Genomic DNA, 22,017 nt, shown 5'->3' with positions numbered 1-22,017 from the left:
TGCGGTGGAGGATAGACTGCAGGATGAAAAGGTGGAAGCAGGAAAACTTACAAAATGGTGGACTAGACCAGGCGAGCAACAGTGGAGGTGAGGAGAAGCAAGCTCATCATTGATATATTCTGAACTCTCTGAACTGACAGGATTTGCTGATGGGTTAGATGTAGAGTATGCAAGGAGTCAACTATGATATCTAGATTTTTGGTCTGACAGCTGGAAGGCCGAAGGTGCAGGTAACTGAGATAGGAGAGAGTTCAGGAAGAGCAGATCTGGGAGATGTCAGGACGTCAGTTTTGAACACATTAATTTTGAGATGCCTGCTAGTGAGGAGTTGGATATACAGCTCTAGGGCTAGAGATATAAATTTGGGAATCACAGCAATTTGATGGTTTTTTAAAGCTGTGAAACTGAATAAAATGACCTAGAGAGTGGGTGTAGGAAAAAAAAAAAAATCTCAGAACTGAGCATTGGGGCATTCTAATATTTAGAGGTCAGGGAGATGAAGAGGAACCAGCACTGGAGACTGAAAAAGAGAGGCCCGGTAGATAGGAGAGTTGAGAGTGCGTGCTGAAGCCAGGTGAAGAAAGTGTTTCAAGGAGAATGGAATAATAAACTGTTGTCAGATGTTGGAGAGAGATCAAGAGAGATCAGGTTAAGGCCCATGAGTTGATTTATCAGCACTGAAGTCTTTGACACCTTTGATGAGCTGTTTCAATGGTGCAATTGGGGTGGTGGTGGGGTGGGGGATAGCCTGATTAGAGTGCCTTCAAATAGGATGAGAGGAAACAATGATTAGTAGTATAGAATACTCTTTGAAGTATAACTATAAAGAGAAGTAGAAAAACTGGGCCATAGTTGGTGAAGAATTGTGGGATAAAGTCAAGCTTTTAATTTTTTCTTCTGAGATAGGAAAAGTTGTCTTGATGGGAATCATGCTAGTCAGGAGGAAAAATGCAACGATTCTGAAGAAGGGGAGAATTGTTGAAGTGATGTCTTTGTGCACAAGTGGAAGATGGTTGGCCTTGATTGGAAGGACTGTTTATGTTCCCTAGTGTGTTACTAGGCTACAGGTGCAGGCAGGATGGTAAATGTAGTCATGGAACATGTGTAAATTTTCTTTTGATTGTTTATGTTTTCTCATGAAATAAGATATAAAAGAGTGGAGGCATTGGAGGTTTAAAGAGAGAAGCTAAGAGATTGTTGCCAAAGAACAAGGGAAAGTCATTGACTAGGTAAATATAGTAGGATTGTTGGGCAACATGAGGGGCCACTTGAAGTAAAGGTGAGACCAGTCAGCATGGTCATATGATTTTCTCCATCTATGTACAGCCAAGTGGAAACAGAGTTGGCAGAGCATTAGACTTAGCTGGGGTTTGCTGGGTAAGTAAGAGGAATGGAGAAAGAAGCAAGGGAATGATTATGATAATGGATTGCAGAAACAGAGTTGGATAAGGAAAGAAATGAGGACAGGGATGAAAGGTGAGAGTGAAAAGATGGTAGAATTAACAGAGTGTAGATCCCATGGGGTCTAAAGAATTGTGATAATCAAATCCTTGACATTTGTAGTGCTTCAGGGTGTATACAAAGTGCTTTGGGCTCATTTGCATAATAACCCTATGAGGTAGGTAGGGCAGATGGTGGTGGTGGTGGTAGTGATTTTCATTATATAGATGAGGCAGGATTCAAAGAGGTAAATGACTTAATCAAAAATCACACAGTGCCAGCGTGCACAGTGTCTCACACCTGTAATCCCAGCACTTTGGGAGGCTGAGGCAGGTGGATCACCTGAGGTCAGGAGTTTGAGACTAGCCTGGCCAACATGGTGAAGCCCTGTCTCTACTAAAAATACAGAAATTAGCTAGGTGTGGTGTTGGGCACCTGTAATCTCAGCTACTTGGTAGACTGAGGCAGGAGAATCGCTTGAACCCAGGAGGCAGAGGTTGCAGTAAGCCAAGATCATGCCATTGCACTCCAGCCTGGGTGACAGAGTGAAACTCCATCTCAAAAAAAAAAAAAAAAAATTCACACAGCAAGTCAGTGGTAAAGCATAGACTGAACCCAGGTCTCTGTTATATGTAGTCTTTGTGTGATGTCTGCTTACAGATTACTCAGTCTTGCTGAAGAAATGGAATGTAGAAGACAACTTGAGAGAATATGTAATCACCTGTTCAGTTCTCTGGTGTGGAATGGTATAAGGAGTTTACTCATTCAGTAATACATATTGAAAGCTTAGTAGGTACAAGGCATTATCATAAGGACTAAGGAAACACCAGTGAACAAGACAGGAAAAAAAAAGTCCTGAGGTTACATGTTTTAGAGCAGTTTGTGATTCTTCTAAGGCATCATGTTTTGGTTAAAAGCAGGTTGTACTAAAAAGTTAGACAACTTGTTTTTCTGCTACTTACTGTGTATAACATCGTTACTTCAGCTCACCCTGCCTTAGTGGGGGTTCCCATGGATAACCTGATTATGGCTTTGCAAGTTCTCCCTTACCTAAAAATGCTATGAGTTTGGATCTGTATTCTAGCCTAAAGAAATAGTTGCTCTGAAGTGTCATCATCTAACTTCCTGATCTAAACAGTGGAAATGCCACATCTTACTTTATAGTGATAAGACCCTGTTTACATAGTGAGATGCTGCACAAACATGCATTCTAAAATAATCCTCCAGTTTTGAAACCTGGGAATTCTGAAAAGGGGACAGGTCACGTGGCACCTGCAGGTCCCACAGCCCCCATCTTTAACCTACGATATCTGAGAACCTATTAAAAGCTTTAAGGTCGTCCAGGTGCGGTGGCTCACGTCTGTAATCCCAGCACTTTTGGGAGGCCGAGGCAGGCAGATCACCTGAGGTCAGGAGTTGAAGACCCGCCTGACGAATGTGGAGAAACCCTGTCTCAACTAAAAACACAAAATTAGTCAGGCATGGTTGCACATACCTGCAATCCTAGCTACTCGGGAGGCTGAGGCAGGAGAATCGCTTGAACACTGGAGGTGGAGGCTGCAGTGAGCCAAGATCATGCCATTGCCCTCCAGCGTGGGCAACGAGAGTGAAACTCCGTCTCAAAAAAAAAAAAAATGCTTTAAGGTCAGGCACAGTGGTTCATACTTATAATCCAAGCGCTTTAGGAGGCTGAGTTGGGAGGATCTCTTGAGACTAGGAATTTGAGACCAGCCTAGGTAACAGAGCAAGACCTTGCCTCTACAAAAAAATTTTTTAATTAGCTGGGCGTGGTGGTGTGCGTTTGTAGTCCCAGCCACCCGGGAGGCTGAGGTGGGAGGATTGCTTGAGCCCAGGAGTTCAAGATTACAATGAGCTTTGATTGTGCCACTGCACTCCAGCCTGGGCAACAGGGCAAGACCTGTCTCTGAAAGAAAAAAGCTTTGAAATAACTAATGACTTCTTTCCCTTCTTCTTACTCCTTCCTGAATTGATTTAGGCCTGGAAGAAACGCTGGTTTATCCTACGGAGTGGCCGGATGAGCGGTGACCCAGATGTTCTAGAATACTACAAGAACGATCACTCCAAGAAGCCTCTGCGGATCATCAACCTGAACTTCTGTGAGCAGGTGGATGCAGGCCTGACCTTTAACAAGAAGGAGCTGCAGGATAGTTTTGTGTTTGACGTCAAGACCAGCGAGCGCACCTTTTACCTGGTGGCTGAGACAGAAGAGGACATGAATAAGTGGGTCCAGAGCATCTGCCAGATCTGTGGCTTCAATCAGGCTGAGGAGAGCACAGGTATGAGAACACACACAGATCTTTCTCACAGGGAGTTGAGGCGAGTCCCTTGGATTCCTGGAGCATTGACAGCAGGCTCTAGCTAAGGTTTCCTGTTGGAAGAGGGTTCATAGATAAAGAGTAAAGAGTGAAGGGGTTGGCCAAATATTAGAGGGACACCTGGCCCTAATTATGCTCTAACAGGAAAGCAAAAAAAAGTGTTAGGGTTGTGATAAAGCTAAAGGTATTTGTGGTGTTTCCTCAGGTGCCTCAACACCACTGCCATTCCTCATCCCTCCCGCTTTCTCTCTTCCCTGTGCTGTCCAGCACTCTGTGTCCCATTACCTGTCACCCATCCCATAGGGAAGGTCTCAGCTTGGTCCCTCCTCTGCTTCACCTCTGTCTGTCCTAGCCCATTTCAGGCCATCCTGCACAGTCACACTTGACCCTTGTTTGTGTGGGTTCTTTGTGATGATTATTGATGATCCAGTGTTCATTTATGTTCACTTGGGAGGGACAGATAAAAGGAGGAAACAGTCATTTATGTTTGGGTTTTGATAATCTTCACAAAAGAGTAGCTCACCTTTTTGAAATTAGTGTTAAATTGTAGAAATGCTCCTTAACATTTGTTTAGGCTCATCTCAAACTCTGTGGGATGGTTAAAGAGCAGAGTTTTTTCTGGGGTGGTAGAATTGACCCAGCAATTCTACTCCTAGGCATATTGCCAAAACATGTTCACACAAAAACGTGCACAAGAATGTTCACAGCAGTATTACTCATAATAGCCAAAAAGTGAAAACAACCCAAATATCCATCAATAAATCAAATATGGTATATACATATAACTAAGCCACAAAATGGTATGAAGTACTGAAAACATGTTAAGTGAAAGAAGACAGAGCAAACCATCTTTTTTTGATTCCATTTATATGAAGGTTCAGAGTAGGCAAATCCACAGAGACAGAAAATACATTGGTGGTGACAGAGAGTGACGGTATGAGAAGCAGCTGCTCATGAGTATGGGGTTTCTTTTTGGAGTGGTAAAAATGTTCTGGAATTAGATAGTGATAGTTGTACACTTTCATGACTAAAAACCACTGTATTTTACACTTTAAAATGCTGAAATTTATGGCATGTAAATTATGTCTCATTCTTTAAAAAAAGTTCCTCAGGTGATTCTGAGGACCAGCCAGGTTAGGGAGCCCCTAGACATAGGACCAGCTTCGTGGAGATAGGAACTGTAGCGTCACAAAGAGCCCCATCCTTAGAAGGCCTTGCACTTGGTTTAACACTCCACTATTACTATCTTGAAGTTCTTGATAGTTTTTTTAACAGGAAGTTCTGCGTTTTCATTTTACACTGGGCTCTGCAAATTATGTAGCCAGACATTCCTGAACGAGATGTCCTAACCTAGGAATTCTGTGATTTTTATCTTCCTTGGGGAAGGATAATCAGCCCCTATTTATTGAGTTCTTTAGTATAATCTTCTTGCTTCCTGAGTGGAATTTCCTGTTTTCCCCAAATCTTTGTCATTTTATAGGTTTCATGGAGATTTTTTTTCCCTTTATTTTATTCCTGATGAAGAGCAATGCATGTTCAGTGAAAAAAAAGTCAGGGAGGGAAAGGGGCCACAGCCAGGGCAACATAGCGAGACTAGAGTTCTGTGACACAATCATGGTTCACTGTAACATTTTTATTTCGATAAAAAATAAAAATTACCTGGGCACGGTAGCATGCCTGTAATCCCAGCTACTAGGGAAGCTGAGGTGGGAGGATTGGTTGATGCCAGGAATTCAAGGTTGCAGTGAGCTGTGATCACGCCACTGCACTCCAGCCTGGATGACAGTACGAGACCCTGTGTCCAAAAAAAAAACAAAAAAAGTTGGGGGTGAGGAATAAGAAATGAATTAAAAGGCCGGGGAGCTGGGCATGGTGGTTCCCGCCTGTAATCCCAGCACTTTGGGAGGCTGAGGCAGGCGGATCACCCGAGGCCTGGAATTCAAGACCAGCCTGACCAATATGGTGAAACCCCGTCTCTACTAAAAATACAAAAATTAGGCTGTGATGGTGTGCGCCTGTATTCCCAGCTACTCAGGAGGCAGAAGCAAGAAAATTGCTTGAACTCAGGAGGCAGAGGTTGCAGAAAGCCGAGATCATGCCACTGCACTCCAGCCTGGGTAACAGAGGGAAACCCTGTCTCAAGAAAAAAAAAAAAAAAAAAAAAAAAAAATGAGGCTGGGCACAGTTGCTCAGGCCTGTAATCCCAACAGTTTGGGAGGCCAAGGTGGGTGGGTCACTTAAGATCAGGAGTTCAAGACCAGCCTGGCCAACATGGTGAAACCCCATCTCTACTAAAAATAGAAAAATTAACCAGGCGTGGTAGTGAGTGCCTGTAATCCCAGCTACTAGGGAAGCTGAGGCAGGAGAATCGCTTAAACCCGGGAGGTGGAGGTTGCAGTGAACTGAGACCATGCCATTGCACTCCAGTCTGGGCAACATGAGCGAAACTCCATCTCAAAAAAAAAAAAAAAAGGCAGGGGAAAAAAACTCCACAAAACCACCAGTCTCAAAGCTTTCATAAATGTTAGCAGTGGTAAATCTATCTGGGTCTGCAGCAACCTCAGTTCTTGCCTCCTCAGAAGAAAGAATTCAGCCAAAGGGCATAAGGCAGAGTGAGAGACTGAGGCATGTTTTAGAAGAGGGGTGAAAGTTTATTAAAAAGTGTTAGAGCGGGAACAAAAGGAAGTAAATAACACTTGGAAGAGGGCCAAGCGGGCAACTTGAGAGACTTCAGTGCTCTGTTTGACCTTTGATCTGGAGTTTTAGACATTGGCATGCTTCCGGGGGGTTGTGTCTCTTCTCCCCTGATTCTTCCCTTGGAGAGGGCTATCTGCATGTGCAGTGGCCTGCCACACTTTGGAGGAGCTGCATGCACAGTGTCTTTACTAAAGCTGTACACGTGCCCACTTGAGGTGTTCTTTTACCAGTCAAGTGTTCCTAGAGGAAGTCCAAATACCAGTTAAACTCTACCATTTTGCCTTATAGTGTGCGTGCTTGAGCCCACTTGCCTATCTCCTAGATCTTATCAGAAAGCTGCTGATCACCAGTTTCAGGTGCTTTCTATCTATTGGGAGACCCCCTCTTTCCCCAGCATCAGCTGCAACCAGTTGTTATTTTAGAGAGTTTAACCGCCTGACTCTCACCTGCTGGTTGTCTGACATTCCTGGTGGGAAGTGGGTGGGAGCCTCTCTTGCCCTGCCCGTGTCTGCCTAGCTGCCTACTCTAACCATGTGAGAAATGAGTCCAAGAAGTACCTCAGCTTTTTAAGAAATAGGTATGATGAGGGGAAAATAATAACCAAAAAGCAAATGGCTTTTAATTGAATTATTTTCTTGTGGGATTAGAGGTGTTCTCATCAAGAAAATAATATTCTTGAGATGTGGCAAAAATTACTCGGTGCAGATATCTTTCTTAAAAATCACATATTTAAAAGATATTGTCTGAATCCTTTTACTGCATAGGACTTCAGTACAATGAAAATGTGGGAACTATATTATCTGGGCTTGCTTTCTTTGGTAGCAAGGTTCATTTGTTCATTCACACATTATTCATTCAGCAAACCTTATGGGGCATTTATTTTATGCAAGTTCCTGTCATAACCAATGAGGCTACAAAGATGAACAGTAGAGTCTCAGTGCTCAGACATCATAGCCTAGAGGAGGGGACAGGCATGCAACCAGATAGTCACAGAGTCATGCTGTAACAGGAATCACCAAGATTAGTGACACATATACAACCAGCTTAGGCCTCCCTAAGGAGAAGAGTATTAGAGGGTGACAAATAATTGAGTATTTTGTCAATAGCCTTATTAAATAATATATTTCCTGGCCGGGTGCAGTGACTCACTTCTATAATCACAGTACTTTGGGAGGCCGAGGCGGGCAGATCACGAGGTCAGGAGATTGAGACCATCCTGGCTAACACGGTGAAACCCGTCTCTACTAAAAATACAAAAAATTAGCCGGGCGTGGTGGCGGGCACCTGCAGTCCCAGCTACTTGGGAGGCTGAGAGAGGAGAATGGCATGAACCCAGAAGGCAGAGCTTGCAGTGAGTCAAGATAGTGCTACTGCACTCTAGCCTGGGCGACAGAGCGAGACTCCATCTCCAAAAAAAAAAAAAAAATATGTATATGTTTCCTAGCCTGTAATCCCAGCTACTTTGGAGGCTAAGAGGAGAAGATTACTTGAGTCCAGGAGTTCAAGACTGCACTGAGCTATATTTTTTTAAGAGGCAGGGTCTTGTGAGCCCTGTCACCCAGGCTGGGGTACAGTGGCATAATCACAGCTCACTGCAGCCTCAAACTCCTGGGCTCAAGCAATGTTCCCACATCAGCCTCCCAAGTAGCTGGGACTATAGGCATGCACTACTGCACGTGGCTAGGAAATATATTATTTTCTTCTTTTGATTTTTGGAGATGGAATCTTGCTCTGTCGTCCAGGCTGGGGTGCAGTGGCACGATCTCGGCTTACTGCAACCTGCACCTCCCAGGTTCAAGCAATTCTCCTGCCTCAGCCTCCCCGGTAGCTGGGATTACAGGCATGCACCACTACACCTGGCTAATTTTTGTATTTTTAATAGAGACAGCGTTTCACCCTGTTGTCCAGGCTGGTCTCAAGCTCCTGACCTCAAGTGATCCACCTACCTCGGCCTCCCAAAGTGCTGGGATTACAGGTGTGAGCCACCACGCCCGGCCAGAAATATATTCAGATAGATAGATATCTGTGTGTGTGTATTTTTATATATATATATACACACACACAAATATGTATATACACATACGCATGTATATATTTTCTTAAGCCTTTTTTAAGGAATTATTAAATGTCTCGTGTTTTAATTTATCAGAGCAAGAATATCGTCTGTGATAGAGGTTATTTGTGAGATCCTTCTGTTGAAAACAATTGGCTTTTCTTCTGTCTCAGAGGAGAATCTGGTTATGTTTTAATTTTGTGGCTCTCTTAAACTGGATTATATCTGTAAAACCTTCAGGTAAAAAATTAAAACTTAATTATTCATTCAGTTTTTTTTTGTTTTTTTTTTGGTTTTTTTTGACTGAGAGTTGGGATCTGAGGAGAAACAGAAAGTTAACATTTGACTACTTTCTTTTGCATAGTAGCCTATTTCATTTAATCACTTTATCACCTTTATTTCAGTTTTTCAAATGACGAAATTGAGTACTTTTTCTTCCCTGCCCAGCACTTTTATAACTCCCCAGGGCTAAAGATCTTCTTCTTCTACCCACCCCGCATCCTCGGCTGGGTTCAGAAGGGCTACCCAACTCTTATCAGCCCCAGAAACTCTTCCTTAATGCAACACTGCTTTCCTTTTACGGGGGCCTGTTGAGAACAATCGAATCACCTGAGTCTTCATGTCAGTACCTGCCTTAGGTGAAAAGCACCTGACCCTTGGTGATCACAAAAAGAAATTATCGCAGCTGTGTATTGACCATCTCTTCTGTGAAAATTGAGACTTTACATAAATTCCCACTAAAAAGTCACAGTAAGCCTTTCAAACAGCAACGATTTGACCCAAGGTCACACAGCTAGAAGATGGGAAAGTTGGGATTCTAGTCTAACCCAGACCTGACGTTGCATTATAATATGCTGTCTTTTTGTCCCTGTTCTTCTGGAATATAAGCATCTGCCAGAAACAGGCCTGGATATTTTTGCTCCTTTGGACACTATGCATTGTACTGGAAGCACCCACCAGGGGTCCCTATGGTAGGCTGAGGTTCTCCCTCCTTACTAACCCATATTGCCAAAGTCCTTGGTCTGGAATATTCCTAATTTAGTAATTTCAAGAGCTTTAATCTAGTCATCAGGCTCTATTGGTTAGTCTGTATGCTGGGGACAAGGGTGTCTGAGTTCAAATCACTACTCTGTGATTACATGAGCAGGTCACTCAATAAAGTCTCAGCTTCCTTTTGTAAAATAGGGATAACATACTTTCTGTTCTCACCCCATGCTTCTGCTTCTCCATGGATGCATCCAGACAGACCTAGAACCCACTGGCAGAACCTCAAGTTGCACATTTCCCAAAGGACTGTTCACATTGTTTTCTGTGTAGGGGTATCCCCTGGAGTTGTTCAAGCCAGTGTTCCTGCCCCTGGTTTGCTCCTGTAGGGGCTTCATCATATGCGGAGCCTCTTTCAAGCAGATACTCCCTCTTTTCCTTTCTTTCCTTCCTTCCATCTGTTCATCTGTCCCTTCGTCTGTCTGTCTGTCTGTCTGTCTCTCTCATTTGTCTGTCTGTCTGTGCCCAGGCTGGAGTGCAGTGGCACAATCATGACCTCCCAGGCTCAAGTGATCCTCCTGCCTCAGCCTCCAAGTAACTGGGACTACAGTTGTGCACCATCACACCCAGCTAAATTTCTTAATTTTTGTAGAGACAGGGTCTCACTATATTGCCCAGTGTATTAGTCCATTTTCATACTGCTGATAAAGACATACCTGAAACTGGGCAATTTACAAAAAAAAAAAGAAGTTTAATGGACCTACAGTTCCACATGGCTGGGGAGGCCTCACAATCATGGCAGAAGGTAAGGAGGAGCAAGCTATGTCTTACATGGATGACAGCAGGTCAAGAGAGAGCTCATGCAGGGGAACTCCTCTTTTTAAAACCATCAGATATCATGAGAACAACCTGGGAAAGACCTGCCCCATGATTCAGTTACCTCCCACCAGGTCCTTCCAACAACATGTGAGAATTCAAGATGAGATTTGGGTGGGGACACAGCCAATCCATGTCATTCCGCCCCTGCCCCCTCTCAAATCTCATGTCCTCACATTTTAAAACCAATCATGCCTTCCGAAGAGTCCCCCAAAGTCTTCACTCGTCCAAGACAAGGCCTTCCACTTACGAGCCTGTAAAATCAAAAGCAAGTTAGTTATTTCCTAGGTACAATGGGGATACAAGCATTGGGTAAATACAGCCATTCTAAATGGGAGAAATTGGCCAAAACAAAGGGGCTACAGGCCCCATGCAAGTCCAAAATCCAGTGGGGCAGTCAAATCTTAAAGCTCCAAAATGATCTCCTTTGAATCCCTGTTTCACATTCAGGTCACACTGATGCAAGAGGTGGGCTCCCACGGCCTTGGGCAGCTCCACCCCTATAGCTTTGCAGGGTATAGCCTCCCTTTGGGCTGATATCATGGGCTAGCATTGAATGTCTGCAGCTTTTCCAGGCACACAGTGTAAGCTGTCAGTGGATCTACCGTTCTGGGGTCTGGAGGATGGTGGCCCTTCTCTCACAGCTCCACTAGATGGTGCCCCAGAAGGGACTCTGTGTGGGGGCTCCAACCCCACATTTCCCTTCTGCACTGCCCTAGCAGAGGTTTTCCATGAGGATACCATGCCTGCAACAAACTTCTGCCTGGGCATCCAGACTTCCATACAACCTCTGAAATCTAGGCAGAGTTTCTAAACCTCAATTGCTGACTTCTGTGCACCTGCAGGCTCAACACCGTGTGGAAGCTGCCAAGGCTTGGGGCTTCCACCCTCTGAAGCAACAGCCCAAGCTGTACCTTGGCCCCTTTTAGTCATGGCTAGAGCGGCTGGGACACAGGGCACCAAGTCCCTAGGCTGTGCACAGCAGAGGGACCCTGGGCCCAGCCCACAAAACCGTTTTTTCCTCCCAGGCCTCTGGGCCTGTAATGGGAAGCGCTGCCGTGAAGACCTCTGACATGGCCTGGAGACGTTTTCCCCATTGTCTTGGGGAATAACATTCATCTCCTCCTTACTTATGCAAATTTCTGCAGCCAGCTTAAGTTTCTCCTCAGAAAATGGGATTTTCTTTTCTATTACATTGTCAGACTGCAGATTTTCCAAACTTTTATGTTCTGCTTCCCTTATAAAAATGAATGCCTTTAACAGCACACAAGTCACCTCTTAAATGCTTTGCTGCTTAGAAATTTCTTCCCCCAGATACCCTGAATCATCTCTCTCAGGTTCAGAGTTCCACAAATCTCTAGGGCAGGGGCAAAATGCTGTCAGCCTCTTTGCTAAAATATAACAAGAGTCACCTTTGCTCCAGTTTCCAACAAGTTCCTCATCTCCATCTCAGACCACCTCAGCCTGGACTTTATTGTCTATGTTGCAGTGATCATTTTTGTCAAAGCCATTCACAAGTCTCTAGGAAGTTCCAAACTTTCCCACATTTTCCTGTCTTCTTCTGAGCCCCCCAATCTGTTCCAACCCCTACCTATTACCCAGTTCCAGTCACTTCCATATTTTCGGGTACCTTTTCAGCAGCGTCCCACTGTACTGGTACCAATTTTCTGTAATAGTCCATTTTCACACTGCTGATTATACCCAAGACTGGGCAATTTCCAAAAAAAAACAAAAAAAAACAAAAAAAAAACAGACTTAATGGACTTACAATTCCATGTGGCTGGGGAGGCCTCACAATGATGGCAGAAGGCAAGAAGGAGCAAATCATGTCTTACATGAATGGCAGCAGGCCAAGAGAGAGAGCTTGTGCAGGGGAACTCCTCTTTTTAAAACCATCAGATATCAAGAGACTTATTCACTATCATGAGAAAAGCACAGGAAAGACCTGCCTCCATGATTCAATTACCTCCCACTGGATCCTTCCCACAACACATGGGAATTCAAGATGAGATTTGGGTGGGGACACAGCCAAACCATATCACCCAGGCTTGTCTTGAACTCCTGGGCTCAAGTGATCCACCTGCCTTGGCCTCCCAAAGTGCTGGGATTACAAGTATGAACCACTGTGCCCAACTACTTTTTTTTTTTTTAAAGAGTTGTGATAGGACTCATATAAAAACTTAATGTGTTTACTTTCAGCTAGAAGAGGTTTGTGGCAGATGGAGACTGTTTTTTCACCCTTCTTGCCACCTCCAGATTCTTATTTCTACTGCCACCTTCCAGTCTTCACATATTCCAACCAAAAATGTCTAGGATAAAACCTGCAGGCTCAAAACCAGACCAGGAGTGAAAGTGAGTTTAAAAACGACATAAGGTTGGAGGAAACACTCTCTTGATAGAGAACTCGTTTCAAAATGAAACCAGGAATGATGTGCTAGAAGGAAAAGCAGTTGCAGGAACACATATCAAGATTCTGTATCATATATGTGGGATTTATTTTTGATTATTTTGTGTGTGTGTGTGCACCAACGAAAAAACCTCACCTGCCTTTTGGAATCAAAATAGCTGTCAGTCCTCAGAGTAAGGAAGCAGAGAGCTGCTCTGAGCTGTGTTTACAAGCAAGCAGATCCAAGTCCTCACATTTGTGGCTCAGTCGTGGGCAGCTATCCCTGACCAGATGTACCACACACAAAAAGCCGTCTCTCAGTAGAGAGCTTCGATGAATTATTCATGTGCTCAGGAGTCATTCCCTGTTAGGAAAGCCATCACCCCTTTTGAATCCTCAAAGCTGAGGACTTCTGTTTTCCTTTTATCCCCTCCCTCCTCCATGTATTCAGTAGCTATTCTAGGGCCTGCACAGCCACTATCACAGGGATGCCAAAAGACAGCTAGTTGCACTTGAGTCTCAACCTTGCTACTTATTTACCTTATTGATGTTGAATAAATAACTTTCCCTCTTGGAGGTTTTATCATCTGTAAATTGGAGATGATGCTCCTCACAGCGTTGTTGGGAAGTTGCATAGGTAAAGCTTGGAGAACGTACAGGTACACATTGTGAACAGCAGCTGCTCACTTCATTTTTTGCTTGTAGTAGTCGTAGCAGTAGTAGTGATGATTTTTGTGTCTGTAGGACAAGATGAACAGAATATAATTTAAATATTCGGTGTTTTTACAGAACTTTATAGTTACACAACACTTATGCAGTCTCATTTAAGCATGAGGAAACAAAGTGAGATAGGTAGGGGCTGATAATATCATTCCTATCGCACGAGCAAGGAAACTAAGACTTAAAGACACTAAGTGATGATGCCAGAAAGCAGAGTGGCAGGGCCCCGAATCCAAGGCTTTTGACTCCCGTCTATGGCTGTGTCCTCTGACTCCTCACTTTTACCAACCCATTGTCACAGAGCTGTTTACCATGGCTGCTTCTAAGTCACAAAACAGCCAGCAAGAAGGAAGAGGAGCAAGAGGCTTATAAATCAGTGAGAACTGACTATTCTTTTTTTTTTTTTTTTTTTTTTTTTTGAGACGGAGTCTTGCTCTGTTGCCCAGACTGGAATGCAGTGGGGTGATCTTAGCTCACTGCAACCTCCACCTCCCACGTTCAAGTGATTCTCCTGCCTCAGCCTCCCAAGTAGCTGGGATTACAGGCACACGGTGCTGTGCCTGGCTAATTTTTGTATTTTTAGTAGAGACAGGGTTTCACCATGTTGGCCAGGATGATATTGATCTCCTGACCTTGTGATCCACCCGCCTAGGCCTCCCAAAGTGCTCAGTGCTGTCTGTACATTGATATTAACCTCCGATAGCTAAACTAGCAAGATAACATGATCCTTCTTAGAGGAACCTACAAACTATTGTGAGTTACAGCTCATGCAATTTAGCTCACCAGAGCCCCATTTTGTAACTCTTGGAGATTTTGAAATAAGGCCAGAGCCTCCATGTATCTTCTCTACTATTTTAGTTTTTTACCTTCTCAAACTCCTTGGCAGGAATTTCACAGTAGTCACATGTCTAATCTTAAGGAATAAAGAATTCCCAAAGTTCTGACCAACTCTTCTGTGTCTCTTCCCCACCTTTTCTCTACTAAAATTTTAGTGAGACTGCCCCCTTTAAATATTTTGTAAATATTTAAACTTCTAGTAATCCTTAAGTTTCCCAGGTAAGTCAACACTAGAATTATTTTAAGTCCTGGGTCCCACCTGGGGTCAAACGATACCCATGGGAATGCTTTTGGGGAAGTCTTCAGCATCCAGTGGAGGAATGTTACTGGGGTCTTCAAACAGCTCTTTCCAGAGAGAATGACTGGTGCCTTAAAAGTCAGGACCTCTTATTCCAGCTGGATTTCTTACAGCAGGGAGAAGTGTGGTAGAGCCAAGTAGTCCATTCAGATTCATTCTGATGACCTTGGTCCTTCCCCCACCATGAAAAGAGAGAGAGAGTGCCCAGGAGAAACCTTGATCAGAGACCTCCCGCTTTCCGTCTTCTCATCCCTGGGAGTGCCTTTTCCTCCCTCATTCCCTCCCCGACCTTTTGGGTTTTGTTTTATTAACTGAAATCAGACCAACTCCTCTGGGGAACCCTTGCTGGAAGCCAAAAGCAAATGTGGGCGGTAATACGCATCTTCTCCCCAGGCTGAGACTCCTCTCTTAAGGAAGAAAGAACAGAGTGGAGACTGACCCAGGCTCCAGCCCAGAGGCGGAGGCTGCTGTCTGAATCACCCACCCTTTTTTTCCACTGAGACAATGAGGAAAATAAATATCCAGACCAGTTTCCAGCCAGATCTGAAATCCTCATTCGAAAGAAAGAAAGAGAGAGAGAGAGAGAGAAAGGGAAAGAAATAAGGTTATTTTAAATAACCCTGAAATATCGGGCCTTCCTCCTCGATCTCTTGCTTGTCATTTTTTGTTTACAGCTGGTTCTAGTCATCCACAGAACAGGCCATGAGTTCAGACATGAGCTCCATAAAATCCTCACAAATATTTCTGTGTTATCCTAGAACAAACTTCAACCTTGACCAACTTCAGGGAAGTCTAAATCCTCTGGAGGAGGAAAAGGAGACAGGGAGAAACCTGACCCTGTTCTCTTCATTCTGTCTTCATCCTTATTTCTGCCTTTTTTTTTTTTTTAATACCAGACACACCCCCTCACCACCCCATCCAGCCAGCATAGACAGTCTAGTGTTACCTGCCAAAACCCAGAGAACATCTCTTCCCAACTCCACTGTGCCAGAAGCTTTGAATGGCTCCCAAACATCTCATAAGATCCCCTCTACTTTTTTGGTTCTTGGAGTGCTTCTGATTATCCCTAGTAAATGATTGTTGAATTGGTCCCTGACTGGATTCCAAAGCCCAGGCTAACTCTCATATTGGGCTAGAAGTAGATTAGAACTTTGTATTTAGTGGTAAGGTCACCTTGGACCTCTGAAGATCTCGATTACGATTAAACATCTATTTACGTGTAGCTCTACAAAGGATTCTGAACTCTACAAAATCAGTAGATACGGTCTTCTCTCTCTAGGATCTGTGCTGGGAATCAGAGTCCTAGTTTTAAATTTCAGCTTTGTTATGATTTATCTCAGTTTCTTCAACAGTAAACTGGAGTGATTTCCAAACCTTTTTTAAAGCATTGCTTTTTAACCAAATCTCACATGAAACAGAATAATTTATGAAACAATTGAGAGGGAGCCACTTTAAATATAGCAGAGGAGAGGGTCAAGTGATGCAAGCTGGACTCAACTGCCCACCCCTCTTTCTCTCCACCGGTTGCCTGGGAAGGCTGGTGCACAATGTGAAGATACTGGTCTGCAGCAGATTTTTCAAAATGGGGACCTACAGGGCTGAGCTGCAGAAATTTTCATTAGTCCACAAAAATATGAAAAACATGAGGAAGATATAATCAATTTTCATGAAACTAAATGTAGTCAGATTTTAAGACTTCCCTTTATTCAGAGATTCTCTTTGTGCATGTATGTTAAAGTATTCTCGTGTGTGTGAAGTGACAGTCATAGTAAATGATAGTTTTCCATATTTGACATTATTAAAAATTGGCAGCCCCATGTGTCCATTTCTAAAAGTGCACAAGTGCATAAAGAGGTAATGTTTTCACCTGTCCACAAAATGGAAGAGTCTGGGAAATAGTGATCTAGAGGTGATATGTGTGTCAGGACTACCTGGTTGCCAACTTCTGCTTCTGTACTCATTGCCAGGGGCCTCTGAACTCTACCATTAAGTCCAGGCCTCCTGCATCCCAGCATAAAGCCAGTGCTGTGGAATCTTTTTTCCTTAGCCCTGCTCTTGTGTGCTAGCTAGGGTTAGCCCTGGGATCTTGGCTAATTTTCCAGTGTCCCAATCTTTGCCCTGATAACCTGCCTGTAGTCTCAGATTCTACCCAGGAGTGGACCCTGTCCTGCTTTTATGTAACCCCCTCTCATAGACCAGTCTTACCACACCTCAGTCCAGTGGCTGGAGCCTGCCTGCTGACTGGAAGGCTTCTGGGTTGCATGTGGTCTCTCTGCTTGTATTTCTGAAGAAAATCTGCTTCTCTTTTCCCAGAACATGCTTCCTCCTCCTCTTGGATTCTACTGCCCACGTTTCTAGTGATGCCTCAGTTTCTGTTTCTTCAGTGCCCTTACCACTGAGAACCTGCTTTTGCCGGTTCCTGTTCTAGGGACAAGGGTTAGAGAAGAGCATAAGATGTGGACCTGCTTTCAGTGACTCCTGAGCCTTGTTATGTTCTCCAGTTTTTGTTCTCTCGGCCAAACCAGCCTTGGAACTCTTCTTAGTGGCTCTCTCTGCCTTCTCTATGTCTACTTCTAAGAGGTTCTGGGCTTCTCAGTTTTCAGCAAGATTTACCTGCTTTTAACTGAACCATGCCTGACTCCGTGCCAAGATATAACTACCAGATAAAAAATTTGGGGTTAATCTCAAGTGTGAAAGTACATAATTTTTTAATTCTGAATTTAGTTTCAACATCAAGCCCCCATCTGGCCAGTGATAGAAATGTAAGTTTTAATCAACTCAGGGTAATCCTGGTCAATACGGGATTTTCTCAGTAAATTCAAGTTTGTCTTCTTTTGTCCCTGGGCTGCTATTTTAAATGCCCCAAGGTCTAGAGAACTGGAGACAGTTTATTGAGGCTGGAGCACAGTTTGGGGTTGGGGGAGGAGATGCATGGGAGATAAGAGTAAGGATGCATCTTATTCCTCTTTAGATCACCGCATTAGTAGCCACAGAGTAGCTGCCCAGTAAATATCCACATGATTTTTTTTTTTTTTTTTTTTTTTTTTTTTTTTTTTGAGACGGAGTCTTGCTCTGTTACCCAGGCTGGAGTGCAGTGGTGTGATCTCGGCTCACTGCAGCCTCCACCTCTCAGGTTCAAGTGATCCTCCCACCTCAGCCTCTCAATTAGCTGGGATTACAAGCATGAGCCACCACACCTGGCAAATTTTTTTATTTTTAGTAGAGATGGGGTTTCACCATGTTGGTCAAGCTGGTCTCAAACCCCTGACCTTAGGTTATCCACCTGCTGCAGCCTCCCAAAATGCTGAGATTACAGGCATGAGCCACCATGCCTGGCTGAATGTTTTAGTTAGTGTTTGGTTATCACTTTGTAAATAGTTACAAAAAATTCTTTTGAAAAATTCTGACTTATTTCCAGACATTTTTATTTTAAGAAATTCACTGTTGGGGAGAACGGAGAGCTTTAAAAACATTCTCATCTTACTCTTAGGTGAAAAAGTCTGAGATACCTGAAATTCTGTATAATTCTGAAACATATAACATGTACTTTAACATGGTATTAAAGTACAATGGAAAAACAAAAAAATGAAGAAGAGCTCAAAAGAGATGATATACTAACCAGGCTGAAAAGATAGAGCATGCTGAAGACCTGAAGTTTATTTTATACATCTACCATTTGTTTATTGTTTGCTTTTATTTGCTACCTCCTCGGCCCTTTTATGGATGAGGTCAGTGAACAAAATTCTTCATGGCTAGTGAATCATATTAGCAAGAACGCTCAGCCAAGACAGAAGGGAATAGATTTCATAGAATGAGAAACTTCTAGAATATGAGATCGCGAAGGGTCCTTAGAGGGCGGTTAGTTCCAAACTGCTCAAATGACAGAGTGTCTAGAGGTGAAGAGAGGGAAACTAATTTTTTCAAGATCATGCAGCTGACTGGCCAGGCTAGAATTAAAACTTAAGTTTCCTGACTTTTAGTATTTTAAATGATGTTGATGGTTATGGTTATGATCATATAAAAATCATTTTATGATTTATAGAGTGGTTTTATATATACATATATATATACATACACACACACACACACACATATATGTGTGTATATATATGGTATAGAAGACCAGTTTAGTACATAGGGTCTTAGAATCACATGAATATGAACCCACAACATTAATGACTTTAGTCTTAACGTGGTCTTGGGTAAGTTAATTTACTTTTCTGAGCTTCAACTTCTGCTTCAGTAAAATAGAAACAAGACATTCTTCACAAGATTATTATGAAGATTAAGAATCCACTTAAAGCATATAGCATAGTGTTTGGTATACAATAAGTACATATTAAATGTCTGTTGAATCTGTGACTAATAACTTGTTGCTGCCTTCTCTATGATCTTCACAACAGCCCTTTGGAGACTTCCATCATGTTACTTTTATGTCCTTAAAACTAAAATATCCTAAATAACCCCTATCTCTGTTTTGCCCAAACTCAAAAAAACCTTTTTGCTATGTGTGATTAAAATGTTTATCAAATAATAGATCTTGCTGAATTTCCTGATTTGAAGGGCATTACACTTGTCATTGTGGTACTCAAAAACAAAGGTGTCTTGTCCGGACGCAGTGGCTCACGCCTATAATCCCACCACTTTGGAAGGCCAAGGGAGATAAACCATCTGAGGGTCAGGAGTTGGAGACCTGCCTGGCAAACATGGCGAAACCCCAACTCTACTAAAAAAAAATACAAAAATTAGGTGGGCATGGTGGCATGTGCCTATAGTCCCAGCTACTCAGGAGGCTGTGGCAGGAAAATCACTTGAACCCGGGAGGCAGAGGCTGCAGTGAGCTGCAATCGTGCCACTGCACTCCAGCCTGGGCAAAAAGAGTAAGACTCTGTCTCAAAAAAAAAAAAAAAAAAAAAATTTTAATTCCTTTCACAATGACATCAAAAAATAAAATACTTAGGAATCAATTTAACAAAAACCATCCTAGATCTCTATACATAAAACAGCAAAACATTACTGGGATAAATTAAAGAAGACCCAGAATATGGAAAGAGATCGTGTTATGGAGAAGACTCAGTATTGTTTATGTCAGTTCTCCCCAAATTAATCAATAGATTCAGTCCAATCTCTGTCATAATCCCAGCAGGCTTGTTTGTATTGACATAAAAGGAAATTAGAAAGTACTATATAATATATGAAAACAGTACTATTTATCAAAATAGCATGTCAATAATGATTCAGACCTTTTTCAGTCATAATGTTGGACTTTTTAGAGAACTTTATGGAACTATGTTAGATTGGTAAATAAAAGCTTTTCTCATTTTCCTTACAGTAGAAAAATATACCCCGAACTTATATTTATTGCTCCCCCAATGAGATGTTTTACTAAAAAAAAAAAAAAAAAAACCGTTGACAGGAGACTGACATCCTTTTCCAGGTGACTGGGCACTCAGTCACTGGTAAGAAAATCACTTGATCTTTCTGGACTGTAGGTTTTCTGTCAGTAAAGTGTTAATATTAAGCTAAATGATCCCTTGAGTTATTTCCAGACCTGTGCTTCTGTGATATGGAAAAAGAATAAATGGTTAAGAATCAGAAAGAACAAGCTGGTGATTTAAGCTTGTTAGTACAAGTTTACCATATTAGACTCTTGATTTTTTTTTCTTTTTTTTTTCTTTTTTTTTTTTGAGAAAGAGTCTTGCTCTGTCACCCAAGTGGGAGTGCAGTGGCGCGATCTCGGCTCACTGCAACTTCTGCCTCCCGGGTTCAAGCAATTCTCCTGCCTCAGCCGCCTGAGTAGCTGGGACTACAGGCATGTGCCACCACACCAGGCTAATTTTTGGTATTTTTAGTAGAGACGGGATTTCACCAGGATTGTCTTTATCTCCTGACCTCGTGATCTGCCCGCCTTGGCCTCCCAAAGTGTTGGGATTACAGGCGTGAGCTACCGTGCCCGGCCAGACTCTTGAATCTTTACATTCTTTATGCTGACCAACAACTAGGACATTGTTTGTGCCTAAGGTATGCTATAATAAAAAGGAATATGATTTCTTACAATAATACTAATGGGCTCTTCAAACTAACTTATCTTGTCATTTCTTCTCTTGGTCATTTCAAAGCATACATTTGGGATTCATTGGTTTCAGTTTTAGCTTAAATCTATCTCCTTAGTGATGAACTTAAATTAGATGGTAATACTTTGAAGGAGGACATGTTTATGCAAACCAGAGTGAGAACTTTTAGTCTAGGGGCCAGCAAACTTTCTTTGTAAACAGCCAGATAGTAAATACTTCAGACTGCCATCTGTACTTTGTAGCAACTACTCAGCTTTGCTGTTGTAGTATATTTGCAGCCATAAACAATTATATAAATGAGTAGGTGTAGCTGTGTTCCAGTAAAACCACAGAAACAGACCAGATGTGATGTATGGGCTGTAGTTTGCTGACCCCTGTTCTAGTGTAATAATATGCCTTGGCAGGCCTGCTCAAATAATGTACTCAGTATGCAGGCCCACTCAGTACATATAGTATTAGTATTTTGGCCTTCCAAATGGCGTTAAAAAGAAACTCTCCCTTTGGACCCCAATTTTTAAAACCTAGAGATGGCGAGGCAACAAGACACAAGTCCGGAAGATGAGTAGGGAAACTACAGATGTGAAACCAGGAGATTATTAGGACCCCCAGGACTGGAGGCAGGGGTTGAGAAAGAGCTGCCAGCTACAAGCTGGGTCCTGCGAGGCTCTGTACCTGAAGTCCTCTACTCACCATACGAAAGGCAGCTGACCCCATTTTTGCACCCTCTGTGACAGACCCTGCCTCTGGTCAAACCCTGAAGGTCTGGGAACACAGAGTTCAAGATCTTTTCCCTCACCAGGTTACCTCCCACAGTGCAGTGCTGAGGACCAACTACCAGTTGTGGAACATCTATGTGCAGGGACTATGACATTTCCTATTCCCTAGAACAGTTCTACAGGTAGCTGTTTCATACATTTTACAAATTAGAACTCTTGGATTCAGGTACCATCCCTAGGTTTCACAACTAGTAAGCTGAGATTCGGACTCTGACGTGCATGTTCCTTTCTCAGTAGCACACTGCCTCTCCTGAAGCTGAAGTTCCCCTTCAGAGAATTCTGTAGATCTCATAATTCCCTCGGCAAAGCTGGAGCTCTTTGAATCCCAGCCTAGCCATCCACACTAGGTCAGTTTAAGGTGCAATCTTGTGATTATTGCTGCTGATCACGATTCTTGATAAGCATCCACAACTGATATGTCTGACGCTTCTATTTTCCACCAATTGCCAGTTGTCTCAGAGTCACCGTGAAAGGAGGGGAATGCTTATCTCTTATAAAGTTGGTTAGCTTCAAAATACAGTGATGTATTTTGGATATTTC

General features: G+C 42.9%; 1 protein-coding gene across 4 annotated transcripts in view; it reads left to right on the top strand.

Annotated features, from left to right (window-relative positions):
• GAB2 (GRB2 associated binding protein 2) overlaps positions 1 to 22,017 on the top strand; it is a 202,101-nt gene that overhangs the window by 133,488 nt on the left and 46,596 nt on the right. For 3 of the 4 annotated variants that reach the window (XR_006691992.3, XM_005579195.5, XM_045370231.3), the window contains exon 2: positions 3,437 to 3,737. Coding sequence is in view for 3 of the 4 variants with exons in the window: in XM_005579195.5 (XP_005579252.1) it covers positions 3,437 to 3,737 (301 nt within the window). In the remaining variant the exon portion in view is untranslated. Of the gene's footprint in view, positions 1 to 2,926; positions 3,085 to 3,436; positions 3,738 to 22,017 lie in introns of those variants that run through there. The other variant, XM_074014885.1, reaches the window with a different exon arrangement.

The sequence above is a fragment of the Macaca fascicularis genome, chromosome 14, assembly GCF_037993035.2.
Source record: "Macaca fascicularis isolate 582-1 chromosome 14, T2T-MFA8v1.1".
Taxonomy (NCBI): domain Eukaryota; kingdom Metazoa; phylum Chordata; class Mammalia; order Primates; family Cercopithecidae; genus Macaca; species Macaca fascicularis.
Note: the sequence above shows the minus strand (reverse complement) of the source record. Positions and strands in the feature narration are given on the sequence as shown.